Source organism: Salvelinus fontinalis, chromosome 34 (genome assembly GCF_029448725.1).
Source record: "Salvelinus fontinalis isolate EN_2023a chromosome 34, ASM2944872v1, whole genome shotgun sequence".
NCBI classification, from domain to species: Eukaryota; Metazoa; Chordata; class Actinopteri; order Salmoniformes; family Salmonidae; genus Salvelinus; species Salvelinus fontinalis.
In genome coordinates, this window is record NC_074698.1 from 25,958,825 (window position 1) to 25,985,433 (window position 26,609).

Consider the following 26,609-nt stretch of genomic DNA (forward strand, 5'->3'; position numbering starts at 1 on the left):
ATTTTTAGAACTGTGTCATGAGCCTCCCTCCCACTGTCTCTGCAATCTCTCATATCCCATGCATGCTGACCGGGCGGTTTCCGTCACAGTGCGCCAGAGGCGCGTCACGGCGTGTAAACCCCATTATGTATCTACTAATACCCAATAAGAGCCTATCAATGGGTTCAATGGGGATGAGGCAGCCAACAGCACCCTTCACTTTCACTGTGAAAATGGAGATCACATTAATGTTCCAGCATTACAAATTCAGAATTCAGTTGAATGAAATGTCCGTAAGGTGTTTAGGCCTAAGGATACTGTGGTAGCCTGTTGTGTGGTAGAGGCTAGATTACAATTACAGTTTGAGGGATTTGATGCTGTGTGTGTGTGTGTGTGTGTGTGTGTGTGTGTGTGTGTGTGTGTGTGTGTGTGTGTGTGTGTGTGTGTGTGTGTGTGTGTGTGTGTGTGTGTGTGTGTGTGTGTGTGTGTGTGTGTGTGTGTGTGTGTGTGTGTGTGTGTGTGTGTGTGTGATATGAGCAGCTGCGATAATGATAACGGCTATGTAATGAACAGAAGGAAGCATCATAATCTTACGAGAGAGGGGGAGGAGAGGATGGACCTGCAGAGGTGAAAGTAGATGATTTTTGTTAGGCTTCTACTACTACAGCTACACCTAACCACTCTGTTCTAACTTCGAACCTTTAAAAGTAGAAGGGAACTCTTTCTCTCACGAACACTCACACACAAACACCGCATTGAGCGCGTTGTCGGAGATTACAGCATAGAAATTCCACCCGGTATCCTACATGCATACACAAAGCTGTAGCTGTGATAAAATATAACGAACACCGGGAGCTTGGTTCGCTTCGTTGCATGGGGGATTCACTGCATATCCGAAAGGCAGAGCCAGTCCCCTGACCAACAGACTAATTCATTTGAATTAGTTCATGGATTTAATCATCGCCGATGTTACGAGATACGTAACGGATACGGGGATTAATATTACAGGCACCGAGAGTTTACACCGCGCCCGGTGTACTGACATTCTCGACAACGACTCGGTATATTAAACCGGTGCCTCGGTAACGAGACCGAGGGAGAACATCAGTTATTTCAGTAAGGCTATCGTGCCATTTCGATATACCATGGTTCCGGGATTTGAATAGGTAGGCTATCGTAACGATACCCACTGGGAGTCATTAGAACAAAAAGCGCTCCTTCAATTTTCTACGCCTGCTTCGCGGCAGCAGGTTGGGATAATAGCCACCACCACCAGGATTGCACAAGTCTCCCATTCACATGGGTGAAGGCAGGGCTCGGTTCTGCTTTGGTTGGACCCGGGCTCGCTGTCAAGAACAAGACAAAAGTGTGTCGGACCCTGGGAGGGAACCGGAAACGCGAGAGAGATGGGCCGAACTGTTCGACCAACTGGACCTCAATAAAGACGGTAAAGTCGACATCAACGAGTTGAGGTTAGGACTCGCTGCCCGCGGTTTACTTCGCAGTGACGCGGAGGAGGTGAGAGGAAAAGTGATGATGGGGTAATAGACATGTGTATCCCTTGAATTATAGCCTGCATGGCACATTAATAGTGTGTGTGTGTGTGTGTGTGTGTGTGTGTGTGTGTGTGTGTGTGTGTGTGTGTGTGTGTGTGTGTGTGTGTGTGTGTGTGTGTGTGTGTGTGTGTTTGTTTGTTCTTGGCTGAGTAAGGAGTAAGACGATTATGTCCTGTCAAACAACACAAACTGATCATACAGTATAGTATGTATGACATAGGCCAGGTGTTCCTAAACTTTTTTTTTCTGATAGCAAATTCATCAGGGACCCCCTCAAAATCAGAACAAACTCAGACTTTAGAGTGGGGTAAAAAAATAAAAAATAGCATACAAGAAGTTTCATGACTGCTGCAGTGCATGCATGGCCAGACTAACCAATACTTCAGCCATGGAAAGTAAAATGTAAACAACAATTGGATGGAATACAATAGGTTTTTAGTTGAGTACTGTGAGCCTCCCAGGCCCTGTTGTGCATCTAAGGGTATATTGTATTGCACCAACTTCTTCCACAGACCCCTTGGCCAAATTTGTGTATTTTTTATTTATTTTACTAGGCAAGTCAGTTAAGAACAAATTCTTATTTTTAATGATGGCCTAGGAACAGTGGGTTAACTGCCTTGTTCAGGGGCAGAACGGCAGATTTGTACCTTGTCAGCTCTGGGATTCAATCTTGCAACATTTACTAGTCCAACACTCTAACCACTACCACCAGTTGTTGTGACAACTGTTCTACATTTCTTAACGTTTAAACAACACATTTAAAAAAAATAGTTTTCCCTTTAAACAGTGAACATCATGTTTTCATAACATTTGAGGATATTTGGATGAAACCAGTGAAAAATTACTGTAGCTGGTACATTAACAAAGTTGATCATGAAGTTACTGGTCCCCTCCCCCATGTCAAACACTTGAATTCAGGAATTACTTCTGTCTTTGTTTAACTAGGCAAGTCAGTTAAGAACTTATTCTTATTCACAATGACGGCCTACCGGGGAACAGTGGCTTGTTCAGGAGCAGAACGACAGCTCAGGGATTTGATCCAGCAACCTTTCGGTTACTGGCCCAACGTTTTAACCAGTAGGCTACCTGCTGTCCCTATGCAATGTCAAGTAGGGCCATACACCAATGGTAGCGTCTTGTAATCTTAACTAATTTAAATATGTAACGCCTTAAAACTGCCATCACATGTGCGCATCATACGGCTTTGTTTACAAATCATAAATAGCTCAAGTAGAACGTGGCAGAACGATACTGGTAACTCAACATTTCATCTGTGTTGTAACTTATAGCTAGCAAGCTACTTACCATCATGTCGGAAAAAACACACTGTGTTGTGACTGGATGCCATAGGGATAATTCAACATGACACTATTTTCTGAAGAACGAAGACATCCGAAAGCAGTGGCTGCTTTTCATTTCGGGTGGACAGGATCATAATATCGGTGTGCAGTGCACATTTCGAGCAACGTTGATTTATTCATTGGGGAGAATATTTGATGTGTCTTGCCAGGAAGCTAATACTGAAGATGGATGTTGAACCATCATTGACAGTGGATCAGTTTATCTTGCAAGCACTGACCATAATGTAAGTATGAGTCTGACACGGTGGCTGGAACTGTGACTACTTTGACGGTATATTTTCTGCAACACAGCTGATAGTCACTATATGGTTTTTGTTCGTCCATCCCTAAGCCCCCTACATTGAGTCTGAGAACTGACAGCACACAGCTGATATGAAGGAATGTTGTCCACAAAAGGAGTTCTGGTGTGTATAGTATTTATAATTTACCCCTGAAAATTATATTCTGCCATTCAATTATGTGGGTTGTTGTCTTATATTTGTTGTAGCTTGTGTCATTGGGGTTCTAATGATATACATTTTAGAAAATTCAACATCTACTCGGTTTGCACATCTTTCCAGGCAACCACCGCAGCAGGAATGCCATGATACAAAATCAGCTTTCCCAAGGCAAAGAGGGATATTCTGTAAAGCCTGTGAAGACAGAAAAAAATAAAGGGGGATATGCTGTAAAGCCTGTGAAGACAGAGAAAATAAAGGGGGATATGCTGTAAAGCCTGTGAAGACAGAGAAAATAAAGGGGGATATGCTGTAAAGCCTGTGAAGACAGAGAAAATAAAGGGGGATATGCTGTAAAGCCTGTGAAGACAGTAAAAATAAAGGGGGATATGCTGTAAAGCCTGTGAAGACAGTAAAAATAAAGGGGGATATGCTGTAAAGCCTGTGAAGACGGTAAAAATAAAGGGGGATATGCTGTAAAGCCTGTGAAGACGGTAAAAATAAAGGGGGATATGCTGTAAAGCCTGTGAAGACAGTAAAAATAAAGGGGGATATGCTGTAAAGCCTGTGAAGACGGTAAAAATAAAGGGGGATATGCTGTAAAGCCTGTGAAGACGGTAAAAATAAAGGGGGATATGCTGTAAAGCCTGTGAAGACGGTAAAAATAAAGGGGGATATGCTGTAAAGCCTGTGAAGACAGATCAAGTGAAGACGGAATAAAAGAAGGGGGGATATGCTGTAAAGCCTGTGAAGACAGACCCAACAATACTGTAAGTCATAATTATTCATTTCAAATCATAAATATTAATTTCAAATTTCAGGCACACACAAATTCCAAATAAAAACATTGAAAAGTTCACTAAATATTGCATATTTCAAAATGAGTACTTCAAAAACACCAGAAAACACATTGTAGAATGAGTAGATCACTACATCAACAACATGATAACGTCATAACTCAGAACAGTGAATAAAATAAAATAAATTTCACTACCCATTTACCATTTAACAAACATTTCCCTTTTCAAAACCCTTACAGGCTACGTAGACAGGCTCCTGGATCTCCTCTTCAACAAGGTCACCCTTGATCCAGTGCCGTATGTGGGGAAGATGTGCGAGCTGTCCATTCCAGAACCCCTGTCTGCCCAGTGTAAGAGGCCTGACAAGGAGGAGGCCATTCCTGGATTTGTCTCCAGCTTCAATGTTGTGACTGAAGCCAAGTGGGTGACTGAAGCCTGCTTGATTGAAGCGGGGTACATGGGTCCCCCTCCGCTCCCGATCCCGTCCCATCAATCTCTGTAGTTGGTTGCATTTCCCAAAGTCTAAGTAATTTACTTTTACATGATATGATAACACTTTTTGTTTCATATCGTTTTTTCTTACATTTGGACGGTAGATGAAAGTTACAAATGGTAAGAATCAATGTACACTGTAGGGCAGCCGGGTGCCTATATTGCGGCTTATGGCTCTATTTTATTTTTTTATGTCAAATGATGTCTCACCATTATTTCTCACCTTTATTTCTCATGAATGTCCATGTTGATCAATATTTCAGATATGCTTGCCTAATGTAAATGAACAAATAAATGTCTGATCAATACATACAATTCTGAACATATTGTCATTTATAAGGCTAATACAGAGGCACCAATCAATTGTCCAGTACACTTATTGTATGCTGTTTTTATGTACATTCCCTTATGTCTAAGCTTCTAAGGGGACTCAGACTTGACTAATTCTTCTGAAGAAGTGTATCAGTGAACAGTAATTAGTTACAAAACAATAGAAATGCAATTGTGTATTGCTGCTGTTTGACTGATATCTAAGTTCATTATCAGCTCTGTTGAGAACATTTTGCAGAGAAAATGGGTTGAGGAATACTATTTAGGGTCAGAATGACATGTGGCCCATTGTTTACCCTGTTACCTGGCAACGACCGTAAGGGTGTTTCAAAGAGCTGTCATTCAAGGCGAGCTCATGATATAAGCTCCCCGCCCACTCAGCCTGTTCTTTCAGGTTCCTGATAGTTAGAGATGGGAGAAAGGGTACAATTTCTTCAATTCTGAGCATTTTGATATTGTAAAAATGTTATGGGTGATGTTTCGGTCATTCAAAGGCATTTTTAATGACGTACAGAGCACTTTATTATTATATATTTTTTAATTGAACATTTATTTAACTAGGCAAGTCAGTTAAGAACAAATTCTTATTTACAATGACTGCCTACCCCGACCAAAACCGGACAACGCTGGGCCAATTGTGTGCCGCCCAATGGGACTCCCAATCACGGCTGGTGATACAGCCTGGAATCGAAACAGGGACTGTAGTAATGCCTCTTGCACTGAGATGCAGTGCCTTAGACCGCTTTGCCACTCCGTGGCAAATCATTTGAAAGATGTATATCTCCTACTAACATTACAAAATTGTTGCGTTAGGTATAGTATTTGAACAAAATGTTTTTTTCCCTTTATGATGATGATCGGGACCTGTTAGTGGTAGTTTTGTAATAACAGCACTGTGATAAAATATATATATATAAAATACATAGTTTTTCAGTTAGGGATTTAAAAAATATATTTATTAAAAAATGATGTAAAAAAATGGTTGATCTTGTCGCGGACCCCTTCAGTACCTAGTGGACTCCAGTTTGAGAAGCACTGACATAGGCAACTGTGTAGTTCCTGTGTTTACTATAAATAAGTATATTTGTTTATAGCCTACTAGTACAATGAACAGGAACTAACCTGCTTCACTTATTCCGAGTGTATAGGCCTCTCATATCAAGTCTTCAACTGCCTGAGCTATGAGCTATGGTCCAGTCTAGCCGGTGTCCCAGTGCTCTATTTTGGCCCTGTGATGTCACAGGAGAAGCAGGCAGAGTGTTCTACAGGCAGTGAGAGGCATTTTAAAAGAGTTCCTTGGAAGAGAGTGCTCATTCAAATGTATCTATAAAGCCCTTTAAACATCAGCAGTCGTCACAAAGTGCTTATACAGAAACCCATAGATGACCAGCAGGGTCAAATAATAATCACAGTGGTTATAGAGGGTACAACAGGTCAGCACCTCAGGCATAAAGGTCAGTTGGCGTTTCATAGCAGAGCATTTAGAGGTTGAGAGAGAGAGAGGTCGAGGGGGGCGGGGGCGGGGGAGGGAGACTAATCAGCAGGTCCGGGACAAGGTAGCGCGTCCAGGGAATAGGTCAGGGTTCCATAGCCACAGGCGGAACAGCAGAGATTGGACCAGCAGCACTGGATCAGTGCTCCATTACCCAGACATCTGGGACCTATTTCAAAACTCCACTGCTCTCTCTAACTCAAAACAACACAACATTAACCAGTGCTATTTTCACACATCCCTCCAACTCAAGTTGCCTGTCACCAGGGCTATCTGAAGACTCTCGCTTCAATACAATACTGATGCATGCTTTTCTGATCTGCTTGTCCCAGTACATGACGGGAAAGCAACACTTCCCTGGATGAATATTTTAAACGTATGACTGTAACACAAACCTGGTGCAGCCCTGACCCCGCCTGACCTTAATATCAGTGTCTGGCGCACACGCGCACACACACCACACACACACACATCTTAACTTCAGTCTTCAAATCTAATTTTATTTGTAAAATGCTTTGTAAACAACAGGTGTAGACTAACTGTGAAATGCTTAGTTACAGGTCCTTTTCCAGCAATGCAGAGAGAAATAAAACGTAACGATAACTTGGCTATGTACACGGGGTACAAGTACAGAGTCGATGTGCAGGGGTACGAGGTAATTGAGGTAGATGTGTACATATACTGTAACTAGGAATAAAGTGACAGATAATAAACAGGAGCAGCAATGTATGTGATGTGTCAAAAAAGTTAGTGCAAAAAGGGTCAATGCAGATAGTTAAATAGTTAATCAAAAAGCTACCCAGACTAACCATTTATGGCTTGTGGGTAGAAGCTGTTCAGGGTCCTGTTGGTTCCAGACTTGGTGCATCGGTACCACTTTCCATGCAGTAGCAGAGAGAACAGTCTATGATGGTTGGCTGGAGTCTTTCTTTTACAGCCCTCCTCTGACACCGCCGGGTATAGAGGTCCTGGATGGCAGGGAGCTCGGCCCCAGTGATGTACTGGGCCGTTCACACTACCTTCTTTAGCGCCTTGTGGTCAGTTGCTGAGTAGTTGCCATACCAAGCGGTGATACAGCCAGTCAAGATGCTCTAAGTGGTGCAGCTGTAGAACCTTTTGAGGATCTGACTGCCCATGCCAAATCTTTTCAGCCTCCTGAGGGGGAAGAGGCGTAGTTGTGCCCTCTTCACGACTGTGTTGGTGTGTGTGGACCATGATCCTTAGTGACGTGGACACTGAGGAACTTGCAGCTTTCGACTCGCTCCACTACAGCCCTGTCGATGTGAACCGGGCGTGCCCGGCCCTCTGTTTCCTGTAGCCCACAATCAGCTCCTTTGTCTTGCTGACATTGAGGGAGAGGTTGTTGTCCTGGCACCACACTCCCAGGTCTCTGACCTCCTCCCTATAGGCTGTCTCATCATCGTTGGTGATCAGGCGATCGTTGGGGATCAGGCGTTGGGGATCACTGTCATGTCGTCGGGAAACTTAATGAGGGTGTGGGAGTCGTGAGTGGACATGCAGTCGTGGGTGAACAGGGAGTGGTGGATGTGTTGTTGCCTACCCTCACCACCTGGGGGCGGACTTTCAGGAAGTCCAGAATCCAGTTGCAGAGACAGGTGTTCAGTCCCAGGGTCCTTAGCTTAGTGATGAGCTTGGAGTGCACTATGGTGTTGAAGCCTGAGCTGTAGTCAGTTTATAGCATTCTCACATAGGCGTTCTTCTTGTCCAGGTGGGAAAGGGCAGTGTGGAGTGCAATAGAGACTACCTGAGCTGTGGATCTGTTGGGGCGGTATACGAATTGGAGTGGGTCCAAGGTGTCTGGGATGATGGTGTTGATGTGAGACATGACCAGCCTTTCAAAGCATGTTATGGCTACAGATGTGAGTGCTACGGAGCGATAGTAATTTAGACAGGTTACAATGGCATTCCTGGGCACAGGGACTATGGGGGTCCACTTGAAACATGTAGGTATTACAGACTGAGTCAGGGAGAGGTTGAAAATGTCAGTGGAGACACTTGCCAGCTGGTCAGCCCATGCTCTGAGTACGTGTCCTGGTAATCCGTCTGGCCCTGCAGCATTGTGAATGTTAACCTGTTTAAAGGTCTTACTCACATTGGCTACAGAGAGTGTGATCACACAGTCGTCCGGAACAGCTGGTACACTCATGCATAGTTCAGTGTTGCTTGCCTCGAAGCGAGCATAGTTAGCTAGTCTGGTAGGCTTGCGTCACTGGGTTTCATACTAGGATTTGAACTTATCCCAACCAGAAGCCATGGATTACAGTCAACATCTGCACTGAGCTAAAGGCTAAAGCTGCCGCTTTCAAGGAGCGGGACACTAATCATGACGCTTATAAGAAATTACGCTACGCCCTCCGATGAACCATCAAACAGGCAAGGAATCAAAACAAGAGTATGTACTTACGGTCACTGTGGGGAAAATGTTGTCGATGCACTCATTAATGAAGCCGGTGACTGATGTGGTAAACTCCTCAATGCCATCAAATGAATCTCGGGACATAATTCAGTATGTGCTAGCGAAACAGTCCTCAGCTTAAACTGTCATCACCAGCGATTTGGGATACTACTGTGTCACTGCTCGTCTGCACAATCTCATGAGTTCAACTCAGCCTGGCTGGCAGAATGGCTGGATTTATGACTACTGAAGTCATCCCTTTTGCAAGACATTTTCCATTCAGTCCAGATAATATGGTTATGATAGTTGACGATTGGGGATTTCTCTTCACATAAAATTCTATACACCTTGCATCTGTGGTGTGGATAAACCGATTAGAAAAGTCCCCACAGAGCCCAGTAGAGCCACAGAGGCCAGTAGAGCCACAGAGCCCAGTAGAGCCACAGAGCCCAGTAGAGCCACAGAGCCCTGTAGAGCCACCGAGCCCAGTAGAGCCACATAGCCCAGTAGAGCCACAGAGCCCTGTAGAGCCACATAGCCCAGTAGAGCCACAGAGCCCTGTAGAGCCACATAGCCCAGTAGAGCCACTGAGCCCAGTAGAGCCACATAGCCCAGTAGAGCCACAGAGCCCTGTAGAGCCACATAGCCCAGTAGAGCCACCGAGCCCAGTAGAGCCACATAGCCCAGTAGAGCCACAGAGCCCAGTAGAGCCACAGAGCCCAGTAGAGCCACAGAGCCCTGTAGAGCCACATAGCCTAGTAGAGCCACAGAGCCCAGTAGAGCCACAGAGCCCAGTAGAGCCACAGAGCCCTGTAGAGCCACATAGCCCAGTAGAGCCACAGAGCCCAGTAGAGCCACATAGCCCAGTAGAGCCACAGAGCCCTGTAGAGCCACATAGCCCAGTAGAGCCACAGAGCCCAGTAGAGCCACATAGCCCAGTAGAGCCACAGAGCCCAGTAGAGCCACAGAGCCCAGTAGAGCCACCGAGCCCTGTAGAGCCACAGAGCCCAGTAGAGCCACAGAGCCCAGTAGAGCCACAGAGCCCTGTAGAGCCACAGAGCCCAGTAGAGCCACAGAGCCCAGTAGAGCCACATAGCCCAGTAGAGCAAGAGAGCCTCGCCGGATTCAAGGGGTGTTTCTCAAAATGCATACTGCCGTGCTCTGAGAACATAAACTGGAGCACAGGAGGGTCAGCGTATGAGTCCAAATCAAAGTATGCGAAACGAAGAACAGAGGTCACTTCTCGAATACGTACTCTGTTTGCACATCATTTGAAGTATGCATCGGTGGCTGCATTATGTTATGGGAATGATTGTCATCGGCAAGGACTAGGGAGTTCTGAAACGGAATAGAGCCCTCATGTGAACCATTTTAACTTTGAGCCTGTTTCTTATACTGAGGTCTATAAAGCACTAAAGGCTATAGACACTAAAAAGTCTGCAGGTCCAGACATCCTGGACCCCTACCTCTTAAAGATAGCAGCTGCTATTATTACTGAACCTGTGGCTCACATTTTCAACTTGAGTTTCTTGACCAATTTGACCAATTACAATTTCATGTGGATAATCTTGTGACAAAGCTTAAATTGAAATTGTGTTTTTATTTTTGTAAAAGCTTGCTTCCCGCTTATGGCTAGAAAGAAGCTTGTTCACGCCACTTTTCTCTCTGTAATTGATTATGGTGACCTGTTATATATGTGTAACAGTTTTTAACTTTAGACCGTCCCCTCGCCTCGGGCGCGAACCAGGGACCCTCTGCACACATCAACAACGGTTTCCCATGAAGCATCGTTACCCATCGCTCCACAAAGGCCGCGGCCCTTGCAGAGCAAGGGGAACCACTACTTCTAGGTTTCAGAGCAAGTGACGTAACCGACTGAAAGGCTGCTAGCGCGCACCACCGCTAACTAGCTAGCCATTTCACATCCGTTACATATGCATGCAACCTCCTCCGTCTTACAGAGACTGAACTCTGTTTATCATGCATCCTTGCGCTTTATTACAAATGCCAAGTCACTCATTCACCATTGCACATTGTACCAAATGCTTTTATTAGGCTGGATCATGTTGTTGTATTGTTGTATGTTTTAATTCTGTAATGTATTGATTGTTGCTGCCTTCTTGGCCAGGTCTCCCTTGAAAAAGAGACTCTGGGTCTCAATGGGCTTTTCCTGGTTAAATAAAATTGAAAAAAGAGCTAAGCACAGGCAGAATCCTCAAGGAAAACTTGGTTCAGTCTACTTTCCAACTGTAACAGTCCTGACCTGTTTTATGTTGTTTTTTATGTGTTTATGGTCAGGGCATGTGTTTTGGGTGGGCAGTCTATGTTATCTGTTTCTATGTTGGTTTTGGGTTACCTGGTATGGCTCTTGATTAGAGGCAGGTGGTTTGCGTTTTCCTCTAATTAAGAGTCATATTTAGGTAGGGCGTTCTCACTGTTTGTTTGTGGGTGATTGTCTCCTGTGTCAGTATGTATGTTCGTACCACACGGGACTGTAGCGTTTGTTTGTTTCGTTTTGTTTCGATGCCGTCTGGTTCCTGTACGTGAGTTTATGTTTAGTTATGTAAGTTTATGTTCAGGTTTCGTCAACGTCGTTTTCTTGTTTTGTAGTTTTGAAAGTGTTTTGTTTCGTTTCGTGTTGCCATCGTATTTTATAATAAAGATGGCTTATTTCCCTGAAGCTGCGTTTTGGTCTGAAGATCCTTCTCTCCTCACCTCATCCGAGGATGAGGAGAGCGACAGCCGTTACACCAACAGACACTGGGAGGTAAATTCACCCTTCAGCGGGACAATAACCTAAAACACAAAGCACAAACTGGAGTTGCTTATTAAGACAACATTGAATGTTTGTGAGTGGCTTAGTTACAGTTTTGACTTAAATCGTCTTGAAAATCTATAGCAAATATTGTACAATCCAGGTGTGTAAAGCTCTTAGAGACTTACCCAGAAAGACTCTTTGCTATAATCGCTGCCAAAGGTGATTCTAACATGCATTGATTCAGGGGTGTGTTTTTACTTTGTCATTATGGGGTATTGTATGTAGATATGTGAGAGAAAACAATCAATTTAATCCATTTTGAATTCAGGCTGTAACACAACAAAACAAGTCAAGGGGTATGAATACTTTCTGAAGGCACTGTAGGTGATAGTGCACTTGCTTTAAGTAACACTCACACAGAAGCACACAGATAGCACTCCTCAGGTTATATCTAATCAGTCATTTAGGTTAGCATAAAGGAAATTAGCACAGTCAGAAGTTTAGTTTAGCATCACTCCTTTCACATAGCATCATCCCTCCCCAGCCATGCAGCAGATTAGTTTAGCTTTATCTCCATACTCAAATAGTAGGCTAGTTTAGCTAAGCATCATCACCCACAGCTGTGCTTGTCCTTCAAATCTCCTCTGGGAGTTTTCAGACACCACAGGCAATATCCCTCTAGACCAGAATGTATTTGTCTGGGAATGCTTAAATAGACTTGCTCTGATTATATTTGTGTCATGGAGGAGGGTGTAACGCTTGTCGTTAGGTGGAAGAGAGGAGGACCAAAGCGCAGCGTGGTAAGTGTTCATGTCTTTTTAATAAGCAACACGGAACACTGTAACAAAACAATAAACGAAGAATAACGAACGAAACAGTACCGTGTGGCGAACAAACACTGACACGGCAACGAACACCCACAAACCAAAAGTGAAACCCAGGCTGCCTAAGGCTGCCCCGCTATCTCATTAACAATGTCAAGGATTTTGTGGATTCTTTAACCGCTTATTCATCGTGGATGTATTCATTAAAAATACAAGACGGACAGACTCAGAAAGAACCCCTTGATAGGCTTAGACAAGATTCTGAAAACGTTGCTGCCAAGATTGAGCAAATCTCTCCTTTCCGTGTGATGTGTGTGTGTGTGTGTGTGTGTGTATTGGTCAACTGCATTGGTTCAGGTCAGATTCCAGTAGCATGTGATTGTTACTGAAGATTAACTGGACACTGAGCACAGGAGTGAAGCGGATTATGGCGAGGTCAGAGTAGGGGTTCTTTCACTCTCGCTCTCTTGCTCTCTCTATACTATTCTCTCGCTCTTTCTCACTCTTGTTCTCACTCTATTTTCTCTCTCTCTCTCTTTCTTCCTTTCTTCCTCTCCTTGTTTGAGGAAGCACTAGAGAGGATGAATATAGAACAGTTCTGCTGATTGTTTTATGTTTGCAGGTTATGACCTTGTAAAATAACGATAGGCTTTGTTGTCATTTCTCACGCACTCCTTCCTGCTTCTTCCCTTCACTCCCTCCATTTACCTTTCACCCCCTCAAACTATCACCTTACCCTAAATCTCACCCCTGGCCCCAACCCACCCCACACTTTTTCACCTTGTCAAATCCCCCTCAACCTCTCTCTCACCCCCTGTCCCCTACACTGTTTGACCCTTCACCCCCTCCCTATCTGCTATTTTTACCCCTCCTCTCACCCCAATCCTACTCCTGCAGATAGTCCGTGAGAGTGACACCAACCATGATGGCTTGCTGGACTTTGAGGAGTTCTCTCAGTACCTGTGGGCCCACGAGAAGGAACTGCGGCTCATGTTCCACACACTGGACCACAACCATGACGGTCGGCATGGCCACCTCACTCACACACGCACATGCATACACATTTACATTTGACATTTTAGTCATTTAGCAGACATTCTTATCCAGAGCGACTTACAGTTAATGCATTCACACACACAGAAAATAAGTATTTAAATAACATTATAAACTGGGTGGTTCGGGGGCCTGAATGCTTATTGGATGATAGCCATGGTATTTCAGACTGTATACCACGGGTATGACAAAACATATATTGTTACTGCTCTAATTAAGTTGGTAACCAGTTTAAAATAGCAGTAAGGCACCTCTGGGGTTTGTGGTATATGGCCAATATACCACGGCTAAGGGCTGTATCCAGGCACTCCGTGTTGTGTCGTGAATAAGAACAGCCCTTAGCCGTGGTATGTTGGCTATATACCACACTTCCTTGGGCCTTATTGCTTAGATAATCATGTATTTGAACCCAAGTCTGATCTAAACACACATAAGTAGACACATGTAGGAGGGCCATTTGGATACAATGTCCTTTCACTCACAAAACACTGTTTAAATTGTTCATACATGCACAGAGCATTCTATGTCACATTGCACTGCTATGGTAATTTATCTGAATGTGTGGTATGACTGCATGAATGGTATTTAGTATCATACCACATTAATGCATGTAGTTCACAAAGTGGCCACACACACACATCACTGTGCTCTAACTGTACTGTATGCCTGTAGGCACATATTACATATTGTAGGCACTGATGGGATTCACTGTTTATGCAGGGCGCATTGATGTCGGGGAGATTCAACAATCGCTGCACAACCTGGGACTGGAGGTGTCCACAGAACACGCCATCAAAATACTACAGAGGTATGTGTGTGTGTGTGTGTGTGTGTGTGTGTGTGTGTGTGTGTGTGTGTGTGTTGACACTGCTCTGTGTGTTTTCTCAGTATGGACAGGGACGGCACCATGACTATCAACTGGAATGAGTGGCGAGATCACTTCCTGTTTAACCCTCTTCACAACATGGAGGGCATCGCTCACTACTGGAAACACTCTCTGGTCATTCAGTACTGCCTATCTATGCTTTCTATCTCTACACTCTGGTTTAGAACTTTGCTTAACATGAAGTAGCACAGATAGCATTACGTGGAATTTTCAAATATTGATGTAATAAAATGTAATTACATAGTAACTATAGAAACAAATAATTTAGCCAGTATCCTTTCATTACAACTGTGGCCATTTTCTCAATCTATGTTTCTATAGTTACCCTGTAATTACATTTTATGTTATAGTTTACATTGTTTCTGATGCTTTATCCAGGAATTTTAGTTTGGAAACCTTAGAGAAGGGATCATGTAATTTACATTTGGTGAATACAGATAGTTCTGGATTCCAATCAAGTTTATTTCAATGACCAGTGTGTTTCTCTGTGATTCCTCAGATGTTTGACATCGGAGAGCACATGACAGTCCCGCCAGAGTTTTCCCAACAAGAGCGCCAGTCGGGTGTAGTGTGGAGGCAGCTGGTTGCCGGGGCGATGGCAGGGGCTGTGTCACGTACAGGAACCGCCCCCCTCGACCGTCTCAAGGTCTTCCTACAGGTGAAGGGTTACTGTTGTGTTTACTACAGGCTCAGAGTTTAGAGGTCAGTGCAGTGCTGATTAGTAGAATTAGGTGTGCTAGAGCAAGGCTGGAACAAAAGCCTGCACATCCAGTAGCTCTCCAGGAGGAGGGTTAGCCACCCCTGATGTACAGAATGTTAGTAGAGTAACTGAGCCTGCTGTCTCTCTAGGTGCATGGCTCCAGCTCTAGGGGGATCAAGCTGTGGACGGGGCTGAGGGGGATGGTCCAGGAGGGGGGTGTACGAGCCCTCTGGAGGGGCAACGGCATCAACGTCCTCAAAATAGCCCCAGAGTCTGCCATCAAGTTCATGGCCTACGAACAGGTGAGGGAAGAGGACTGTACACACCTGTATACAAATGTGGGTGTAAGAGGCCCCAGAGGTTGATTTGGATTTATTATGGACTAATCTAAGGAGAACACTGATACACACATCTGTAAATAAGTTCTGGTGTATGGGGTAGTCATTAGTGAAGCATAGGAATGAAGGAGTCACACACCCACACTGAGGTGTGAAATGTTGCTCACACACACACTCTGTTTCTCACCCTGTCAGACACACCCTGTGTCTCTACGTGTTGTGTCTCTGACTCTCCTCCTCCACCCCAGTGTGACTCACGTATTCCCCCCTTACCCCCATCTTCCCCAATCTACACCTCCCCCTCACTTTGTATCCCTGCCTCTCCCACCTCCCACAATCTATCCTCTCATGCCTTAATCCCTGTATATCCCTGCCTCTCTTCCACCTGCCTGTCTCTCCTCTCCCCCCTGTCTCCTCTGACTCCTCCATCTTAGATCAAGCGGTTGATCCGGGGCAGAAATGAAGCGGGTACTCTGCGGGTGCAGGAGAGGTTCATCGCTGGCTCTCTGGCTGGAGCCACCGCACAGACCATCATCTACCCTATGGAGGTGAGTGAGGGGAGACAGACCGACAGAAAGATAGACAGACTTTTTATTGAATATAGAAACATAGGACTTTTCTCTCATTTTCCTTCTCTTCCTTGCACACCCACTCTTTTTCCCCTTTCTCCTCCCTCTCTCGCTCCCCAGGTGCTGAAGACTCGTCTTACCCTGAGGAAGACTGGCCAGTACTCTGGCATTGTAGACTGTGCCCATCAGATCCTGAGGAAGGAGGGGATGCGAGCCTTCTACAGGGGCTACGTGCCCAACACACTTGGCATCATACCGTATGCTGGCATAGACCTGGCCGTCTACGAGGTGTGTGTGAGAAAGTGTGTGTGTGTGAGAGAGAGAGCATAGGGCTGTCCCTGAAGAAAAAACAAAAATCTTGGTTGACCGTCGTCGGAATGTATAAACGTATATTTTTCCATATATAGACACACCTTTATATGTTTTAATAAAATCAACTATATGCACTGAGCTTGCCTGATGCTTTAAGCGCACTGCTTGATTAAATAATTAAGACACACAAATGACTCAAGAGGGAGCCAGAGATCAAGATAACCAGAAGAAAAAAATCAGTTCTCGACCCTCCTCCTCCCGCTGCTGCTAGCCTTCGTAGATTCTGCCGGTACGCTCCTGAAGTTGCCGGTAATAGGATAGAGTGATGGACTGTGCCATCCCCATGACCTCCGCAATGTTTTAGTCTACTGAGACAGGCACGAGTCAGACAAGTGTCTCGTCTGCCATAAAAAATATATATGTCGACCAACAGCCTATCGACCAAGCAATCGACCAGTCAACTAAATGGGGTCAGCCCTGTGTGTGTGTGTGTGTCTACCTGCCAGCTGTGTTTGATGTTTTCTGGGAAAGCTAAATCTCATCACTGGCCCTGTCCCTTGTACTCAAGGAAATGCCAGTCAGTATGTATGCTGCTGTTACTGTTGCCCAGCTCTCTCGTAAAAATGACTTTTATGTGTTTAAGTGAACTTTGAGTTTTACTTTTACTAGCAGTCAATGAGCCGTGGTTCTCTATACTATGTTCTCATTTTTTAACACAATAAAATATCAGTCAAATTAACAATGTAGCCTATCTATCCCTTCTCTCCTCTTTCTCCTCTCTCTTTTCTCTCTGTTTATTTTTTCCTTCTCTTTTCTTTCCTCTCCTCTTCTCTCTTCCCCTCCCCCTTTCTCAGACTCTGAAGAATGCCTGGCTCCAGCGGTACAGTAAGGGCTCTGCTGACCCGGGGGTGTTGGTACTGCTGGGCTGTGGTACTGTGTCTAGTACCTGTGGACAACTGGCCTCCTACCCCCTGGCTCTCATTAGAACACGTATGCAGGCCCAGGGTGAGACTGGTGTACAACTGAACTGCAATTCTACCTTCTACCTTACTACATAACATAGATGATATTACATAGATAATATAGATTCTACTACATTCTATAACATAATCTATAATAAATGAATTACTACCTACTATGTCAACCTATTACCCTATATCTACAGGGCCTTCGGAAAGTATTCAGACCCCTTGACTTTATCCACATTTTGTTACGTTACAGCCTTATTCTAAAATGGATTTAATAAAAGATTATCTTCAGAAATCTACACACAGTACCCCATAATGACAAAGCAAAAACAGGTTGTTAGACATTTTAGCACATTTATTAAAAATAAAAAACAGAAATACCTTATTGACATAAGTCTTCAGGCCCTTTGCTATGAGAATCGATGTTGAGCTCAGGGGCATCATGTTTCCATTGATCATCCTTGAGATGTTTCTACAACTTGATTGGACCACCAGTGGTAAATTCAATTGATTGGTCATGATTTGGAAAGGAACACACCTGTCTATATAAGATCCCACAGTTGACAGTGCATGTCTGTGCAAAAACCAAGCTTTGCGGTCGAAGAAATTGTCCATAGAGCTCCGAGACAGGATTGCTTCGAGGCACAGATCTGGGGAAGGGTACCTAAACATTCCTGCAGCATTGAAGGTCCCCAAGAACACAGTGGCCTCCATCATTCTTAAATGGAAGAAGTTTGGAACTACCAAGACATCCCTAGAGCTGGCCGCCCGGCCAAACTGAGCAATCGGGGGAGAAGGGCCTTGGTCAGGGAGGTGATCAAGAATTCGATGGTCACTATGACAGAGCTCCAGAGTTCCTTTGTGGAGATGGGAGAACCTTTCAGAAGGACAACCATCTCTACAGCACTACACAAATCAGGCCTTTATGGTAGATTGGCCAGATGGAAGCCACTCCTCAGTAAAAGGCACATGACAGCCCACTTGGAGTTTGCCAAAAGGCACCCAAAGACTCTCAGACAATGAGAAACAAGATTCTCTAGTCTGATGAAACCAAGATTGAACTATTTGGCCTGAATGCCAAGCGTCATGTCTGGAGGATACCTGGCACCATCTCTACGGTGAAGCATGGTGGTGGCAGCATCATGCTGTGGGGATGTTTTTCAGCGGCAGGGACAGGGAGACTAGTCAGGATTGAGGCAAAGATTAACAGAGCCACATACCGAGGGAGCCTTGATGAAAACCTGCTCCAGAGCACTCAGGACCTCAGACTGGGACAAAGGTTTACCTTCTAACAGGACAACGACCCTAAGCACACAGCCAAGACATTAAAGGTCATTAAAGATCCCATGGCACTTATCGTAAGAGTAGGGGTGTTAACCCCGGTGTCCTGGCTAAATTCCCAATCTGACCCTCAAACCATCATGGTCACCTAATAATCCCCAGTTTACAATTGGCTCATTCATCCCCCTCCTCTCCCCTGTAACTATTCCCCAGGTCGTTGCTGCAAATGAGAACGTGTTCTCAGTCAACTTACCTGGTAAAATAACGGTAAAATAAAATAAAATAAAAAATAAAATAAAATAAAGACAATGCAGGAGTGGCTTCGGGACAAGTCTCTGAATGTCCTTGAGTGGCCCAGCCAGAGCCCGGACTTGAACCCGATCTAACATCTCTGGAGATACCTGAAAATATCTGTTTAGCAAAGCTCCCCATCCAACCTGACACAAGTTGAGAGCATCTGCAGAGAAGAATGAGAGAAACTCCCCAAATACAGGTTTACCAAACGTATAGCGTCATACCCAAGAATACATAATACTGAAATCACTGCCAAAGGTGCTTCAACAAAGTACTGAGTAAAGGGTCTGAATACTTATGTAAATGTGATATTTCAGGGGTTTTTGTATAAATTGGCAACAATTTCTAAAAACCTGTTTTTGCTTTGTCATTATGGGGTATTGATGAGGGGGGAAAACTATTGAATCAATTTGAGAATAAGGCTGTAACGTAACAAATGTGGAAAAAGTCAAGGGGTCTGAATACTTTCCGAATGCACTGTATTACTGTTCGGGCTATCCAAACAAAGTTGAATGCATTCAGTTGTACAACTTACTATGTATCCCCCTTTCCCCTATCTATTAATAGCTATCTAACGGATATAACTGAACTGAACAACAGACGTTTTCGCCCTCTTTCCCTCTTTCCACCAGCCTCCACTGAGGGGGGGCCCAAGCTGTCCATGGTCGGTCAGTTCAAGCACATCATATCACATGACGGGGTACCTGGGCTCTACCGCGGCATCGCCCCCAACTTCCTGAAGGTCATTCCTGCTGTCAGCATCTCGTACGTGGTATACGAACACATGAAGAAGGCTCTGGGTGTGAAATCGTAGAGAGAGGAAGTGAGAGACAGCAAAAAGAGCGGGATATAGAGTGCAGCTCTTGGATTTCAAGATGGAGAGGAAGACAGCAGAGGATTGAGGGATAGAAGACAGATAGTACACCCTTTTCATACACATTCAGTAAGCTTCCCGTTTACACCTAGCTAGAAAGATATACTCACTGTTTGAATCTCTCAGCCCCTCAATGACGCTGTACCGTCATTAAGAAAGACGGAAGAGTCTGCTATCAGGCTGAGCTGAAGTCTGTAAGAAACTGCTGTGTCAGACAGATTAGGAGGAGGAGGTGTGAGGGGAAGGAATGAGAGAGAGAGAGAGAGAGAGGGTGGAAGAGAGAGAGAGAAAGAGAGAGAGAGAGTGTGTGTGCGTGTCTCGGCAGAATCTAGGCCATTCTTCCTCTTTGTTTATGAGCTGTAACCACCATTATAGTCACATCTTCACAATAAGTCTGTGTGTTGCCCTCCAACCAAACACAGTGAAGCACACAGTACAGTTTGTATACCTATATGTAGGCCCTTATCTAAGGTCAGTTTCATGTTTTGTGAATATAAAGTGATCTTCCTCCAATGACCTTGACATGTACTGTATATTCGCTCTTTACTACACAGCAGAAAATGTGGGGTTGTTCCACAGTGTGCTGTTGCTAGAACACTACCAAGCCAAAGTACCCTACTCTTTATTTCAATATCTCAAAAGAGATTAGAATTGGATTACATGTGTTTGTCTTCACTGTGTTTGTCTTCAGTTGCTATTCTCAAAAAAGTACATTCTAATGGGGGAGTTTCTAAAGTTCTTAAACGAGGAAACTTTTTTGACGTTTACATGATGTACTGCATATTGTTGCAGTATGTATTTTGTAAGGGAAAGATTCTGAACACATTTGCAAGAGATACCTATACAGGGTCTTATACAGAGCTGTTCCTCCGACCTAGTCCATGAAGGGCTTTGCACTTTTCTCCCCTATTTGTTTAGGGGAATGTTTCTCCCCTATTTCAAGTGTCTCTTATATACATACAGTCAGGTCCAAAATTATTGGCACCCTTGATAAAGATGAGCACAAAATACTAAATAATACACATTTTGAGCTATATTGTCTGGTTCAAAGAAATTGAACATGATATAATTTTATACTAAGACAATTACTCAGAGAAAGAGATTTTGTTTAAATCTAGAATCCTTAAATAACAAAGCGGTCAACCAAACACTTTTTTGGTAAAAATCTGAGGGAAGGGCCTGGAGAAATGTAACCACTCTCAAATTCATAGACAGAGCTACGGATGCAAGGACTGACCATCAATGAGATGAAAATGATAGTTTTAACCATGTTTTGAGGCTCTACATTGACATTGTTTACAAACATTGGAGTAAAACAAGGTTATATTTTGGGTTCTGATGGGGTACGACAGTTCAACTAAGCTCTTGAGGCATTTATAAGTTATATTCTTCAATAATCAATGGGTATATATCATTAATTTATAAGTTCAAAAATGGATGTAGCAACTAAGGATTCTTGCTTTAACAAGTAAAAAAACACATTTTAAAAAGGGGTCAAATTTACTGCCACCCCTGTTTTCATTACCTTTCAATACCAAACCTTGTGAGGATAACGGCACTGAGCCTTTTTCTATAATGTTTATGTGATTGGAGAACACATTGGAGGGATCTTAGACCATTCCTCCATACCACTGGTTTTCAAGTGGATTCATGTCTGGAGACTGAGATGGCCATTGCAAAATGTTGATTTTGTGGTCAATTAACCATTTCTTTGTGGCTTTTGATGTGTGCTTGGGGTTATCGTCATGCTGGAAGATCCACTTGCAGCTAGGTTTCGGCCTCCTGGCAGAGGCAACCACGTTTTTGGCTAAAATGTCCTGGTACTGGGTAGAATTCATGATGTCGTTGACCTTAACAAGGGCCCCAGGACCATTGGTAGCAACATTTCCCCATAAAATGAAATATCCACCACCATATTTTACAGTAGGTATGGGGTTATTTTCTGCATATGCATTCTTTCTTTCCACGAAAAATCCAGCACTGGTGTACATGGCTAAAGAGTTATATTTTCATGTCGTCCAACAAATGGAAACTACTGGAGTTTGTTAAACAGCTTTGGCACTTGGATTTTAATCAGTGCTATGGTCAGATGATGTGAAAATAAAGATATTTGGCCACGCACACCAGTGGTGGGTTTTGCTTTGAAATAAATATGCATATGCAGAAAATAACCCCATACCTACTTTAAAATGTGGTAGTGGGTCTTTCATGTTATGGGGCTATTTTGCATCTGCTGGTCCTGGGGGATTCACACTTCCTGGCCTCAAAATCAGCATTATTGCCAGTTGTCTTGTCCTGGTAGTTAATAGATCAATTAATGTCAGTAATTGTCCAGAGAGCTCACTCCCCTGGTTTCCTAGGTATGAATCAGTCCCTGATTAGCAGTGGTGGAAAAAGTACCCAATTTTCATACTTGAGTAAAAGTAAAGTGAAAGTCACCCAGTAAAATACTATTTGAATAGTATTTGGTTTGAAATATACTTAAGTATCAAAAGTAAATGTAATTGCTAAAATATACTTAAGTATCAAAATGAAAGTATAAATAATTTTAAATTCCTTATATAAAGCAAATCAGATGGCGTCATTTTCCTTTTTTTTATGAATAGCCAGGGGCATGCTCCAACACTCAGACATCATTTCCAAACAAAGCAGGTGTTTAGTGAGTCCACCAGATCAGAGGCAGTAGGGATATTCTCTTGATAAGTGTATAAATTAGACAATTTTCCTGTCCTGCTTTTGTGTTTCAGGGAAAATGTATGGAGTAAAAAGTACATAATTTTCTTTAGGAATGTAGTGAAGTAAAATTAAAAGTTGTAAAAAATATAAATTGTAAAGTAAAGATATCCAAAAACACTACTTAAGTATTGTTTTCAATTATTTTTACTTAATTACTTTACACCACTGCTGATTAGAAGGAAAGTTACCCATCTATGATGGACACCCGTGTGGCGCAGTGGTCTAAGGCACTGCATCTCAGTGGTAGAGGTGTTACTACAGACCATGGTTCGATTGGGCGGCGCACAATTGGCCCAGCGTCATCCGGGTTTGGCCGGGGTAGGCCGTCATTGTAAATAAGAATTTGTTCTTAACTGTCTTGCCTAGTTAAATAAATCAATGTGTGTCATAATCAGGAATTCCATGCTCTTGGTGGAAGGGAATGTGCTGTAGGTTATCTCCCAGTCTGGAGTGCATACTTAGTCCATGTTCTGTGTGTAATGGCTCCTGCATCATGTGAGGTAGTTAGATAAAGATCAGACCTGAAAGGATGGGCTCAGTTTGAGGCTTGGCCAAACCATTTTGTTGCAGATATTAAGAGACTATGTTTGTCCTCCATGACACCATTGTGTTGTGCATCTATTTAGTAGGTTTTGCACTACAGTACAGTTTGTTTCCTAACTAACTAACTAACTCCTCACTATAGTGTGGACCTCATAATAGCGTATACTGAAAGCAGCAGGATGAATCGTCCAGGAGGTATCTGACAGTGCCGCAAACCTTTCCATGACACCCTAATGCAAACATTGGGGAAACCAATTACTGTATAGGCTGGATGAATGCTCCACAGAGATCTTAAATCGGTTCTAGAATTATATGAATAGTAACCAATTTTATGGGATTCTACATGTAATTCTACGAAATGCACATCATCATCATTATAATTTCATAGCCCAGGCACAATTAACTTTTACTGTAGTTTAATTTAGGTTAAGAATGAGAAAGTAGTTACCTTTAATTCTATGATAAGTTATGTGATTAATATAATTTTTCTACCAATACTCTGCCCTCGTTGTATTGGGATACAGTAATGGTCTCTCTGATGGATGTCAATAGGTTTAAATTAGAGCAGTAAATTGAATAAGCTGCTTAGGTGTTGTTACATACTGATGAGCAAAGACCATAACATAGATTCTATCAAACATTGCTGCTGACATAGATTCATATTGATTCATATGTCACACGTGTTATTTGTCATTTGGAAGCCAATGACTTGCTTTCCCTGATGAGATTTCCACCATCATGTCCATCATGACTATTGAAAGCCTTCTATTTGCCTAATTAACTAACTGGTGATTCAATTTTAAATATCTTTCCTAAGCCTTTATATCTTTGCTGGCTCTTTGGCCAGACTTGTATCACTTTTTAACAGGATGGGAAATACGTGAAAGGGAGAAGTTTTAGATAGTAGTTCCTTGAAATGAAATAGAAAGGGGAAAAGGGAATGAAAAGGGTAGATGAGAGAGAAGTTATTAAGAGATAACTGTAGACAGATGAGTAATGCATTTACTTGAAAAATACTGAAAGCAACTCCTGTATTTTAGATAAGAAATTAATTGAGCGTAACCTCCATAGTAAACAATAATATTGTAAAAAAATATATACATTGTTAACATTGCAAGCTATGGTTGTGAATGCTTGCTTCATGGAGTATTTTAAGATCATATTTTCTTTCAAAATACTTTGAATGCTTGCTTGAATGCTTCTTAGTGTTGGGATGCCTTAAATATGCAGAATATGTCATCGTAGAGCATGATTAGTGCATGCTAGTATATTTAAAAAAAACATTAGACTCAAACTGTATTTTATGTCTTTAGACTGCTCTGTCTTTCAGATTAATTATACTTATTAACACCCTTTATAAAACTGTGCAGTCTAACCCTCTTCTTTATAATATGATAATATATGCCATTTATAAAGGCTACTGGTGGAAAACCCTTTCCGTTCACTGACTCGTCGACAGTCATTCGTGTTCAGTAACATCCATTTGTTCTCTCTCTGCACTTTATAAACAGCCATTAAGTAAAATTAGCCTTCACTCTGTTTTTATTGCATGAGTTGTAATTGCTTAATGACAGATAGTCATTGTTAATGTTCTCTGGAGCTCTTGTAGTGATTAAGACTGCTGCTCTGTCCACAAGTTTTGTGTTTACTTATCTTCCTAAATCTTCATTATATTTACTTAATTTACAAACAGATAAAATATTTGCTGGATATATGTTTTGAATATAGCTGCTACCACCCCCTACCTGCCTTTTTATTCTAAGTAATAATATTCACTATCTATTCGTCGTCTTCATAACAGACATCAATGCGGGCGTAGATTGTATCAAGAAGTAAAATATGGGAGACTAGAATGCACATTTTATTATTTTCATTGCTTGATATTTTGGGGCTACTGTATTGTATAGAATTCGGGGGGTTGTTGGTTCTGTCTGGTATGAAACCAGAAACTCCCATGCTGGGTATGTACACTACTGTAGCTGCAGTGCCAATAGGACTAGCCCTCTTGGCAGTGGCCGTAGTATGTGTATCACAGGGTTGCTGCAATATGTTTATTGAACTCTGCGTTACATATACTCTGCAAGTATTATGATCAGTATTATTTCTAAAATGATCTATTGTGTATGTGTAGAAAATGATACAGAACTGTAGTTATTGTCTATAGAAATGCATTGCCATGGCATGGTTGCTCGTATGGCACTTTTATTTTCAAGGAAATTGCTATTTACCTTGTCTGGTGAATGTGGTGGATTGGGTTGGCCCAAATTGGTAGATCTACAAATAAATACAGCATTTTATTGCATGAGGTGATGCCTGAGCATCTCTGACTGTATATCTGCATTATATGTCAATAAGATGTACATACTCTTATAGGTACAGATTCTGAAATTGCTACAAATCAAGCTATTTTCAAGTCATTTTTCTTTGCAGTTTTAATTTTCCATTCACTGTCTGTCAAACCTTTCCCACTTATAGGCCTGTATTCTATTGACGTAATGAGAATGTTTAAACCTGCTGTATGAGCTCAGCCATTGGGCAAACCACTTCATTTTTTAATTTCACCTTTTGTAAGGAATGCGTGCTGGTGGCAGGGAAGTCAGGCGCAGGAGATCGAACTTGGTATAAACGGAGCAGTTTAATAAGTGCTCAAAAACTCTGAAAACCAACATATACAAAATAATACAAGTGGGTACAATACCCGTCGCACACCAGAACATATCTTGCACATAGCTTACAAACAAACAATCACCGACAAGGACAATGCGGGGGAACAGAGGGTTAAATACACAACATGTAATGAATGGGATTGGAACCAGGTGTGATACAAGACAAGGCAAAACCAAAGGAAAATGAAAAGAAGATCAGCGATGGCTAGAAGGTCAGCGACTTCGACCGCCGAACACACCCGCCCGAACAAGGAGAGGGACCAACTTCGGCGGAAGTCGTGACACCTTTATTTAACCAGGTAGGCTAGTTGAGAACAAGTTGTCATTTACAACTGCGACCTGGCCAAGATAAAGCAAAGCAGTGTGACACAAACAACAACACAGAGTCATTTCAACGTGGATAATGTGGGTCATTTTTGGATGAGATGTTGATCAGAGATATTTCTACCTTTATTGACCCACTCAAAAGGAGAGACAGAAGTTTGTTGAATTCCCAATGTGTTATCACTATGCATTCAACCATATTAAAGCACAACCAAATTCCAATGGACATTTTTGGGGGGATTTTTGGTTTAGTTGTCATCTAAATGTGTTATCAATGCACTCAACCATTTAAAGGGACAACAAAGTTGAAATGGAAATACAATGTAAGATATTTTGTATTTATACAGCAATGTGATATCACTGTGCTTCATCTAATAGCACAACCAAATGACCTGAATTGCAGTTGAGGTTACATTAAAAGTACATAATGCAAGTGATCAATGCTGTTCGAGATTCTGTGCAGATATTTATATTGTGGATCTCCACCTCCGACCTTTGCCTGCCATCTTGAAATTCTATGATTACATAATAAGACTTTTATAGTTATAGTTCCCTCAAAATGTGGCCATGGATGAGTTACTCATTTTAAGGTTGAATTAAAACTGTTACATTAGTCTGTA

General features: G+C 42.7%; 1 protein-coding gene across 1 annotated transcript; it reads left to right on the forward strand.

The window, feature by feature from the left end:
- The first annotated feature begins 516 nt into the window (after positions 1–516).
- Positions 517–26,211, forward strand: LOC129833616 (calcium-binding mitochondrial carrier protein SCaMC-3-like). The gene is made up of 10 exons (XM_055898309.1): positions 517–1,497; positions 13,343–13,466; positions 14,219–14,306; positions 14,387–14,498; positions 14,884–15,042; positions 15,234–15,386; positions 15,857–15,970; positions 16,112–16,279; positions 17,158–17,308; positions 19,479–26,211. The coding sequence occupies exons 1-10, from the start codon at positions 1,279–1,281 to the stop codon at positions 19,658–19,660; spliced, it is 1,470 nt and encodes a 489-aa protein (XP_055754284.1). The 5' UTR covers positions 517–1,278; the 3' UTR covers positions 19,661–26,211.
- Positions 26,212–26,609: the final 398 nt, after the last annotated feature.

Excerpts from the sequence above, each read along its gene's own strand:
- LOC129833616 (XM_055898309.1), top strand. The coding sequence starts at position 1,279 with ATGGGTGAAGGCAGGGCTCGGTTCTGCTTTGGTTGGACCCGGGCTCGC. Across the intron at positions 1,498-13,342 it reads TTCGCAGTGACGCGGAGGAG|ATAGTCCGTGAGAGTGACAC; the intron begins GTGAGAGGAAAA and ends CTACTCCTGCAG. Across the intron at positions 14,307-14,386 it reads GCCATCAAAATACTACAGAG|TATGGACAGGGACGGCACCA; the intron begins GTATGTGTGTGT and ends GTGTTTTCTCAG.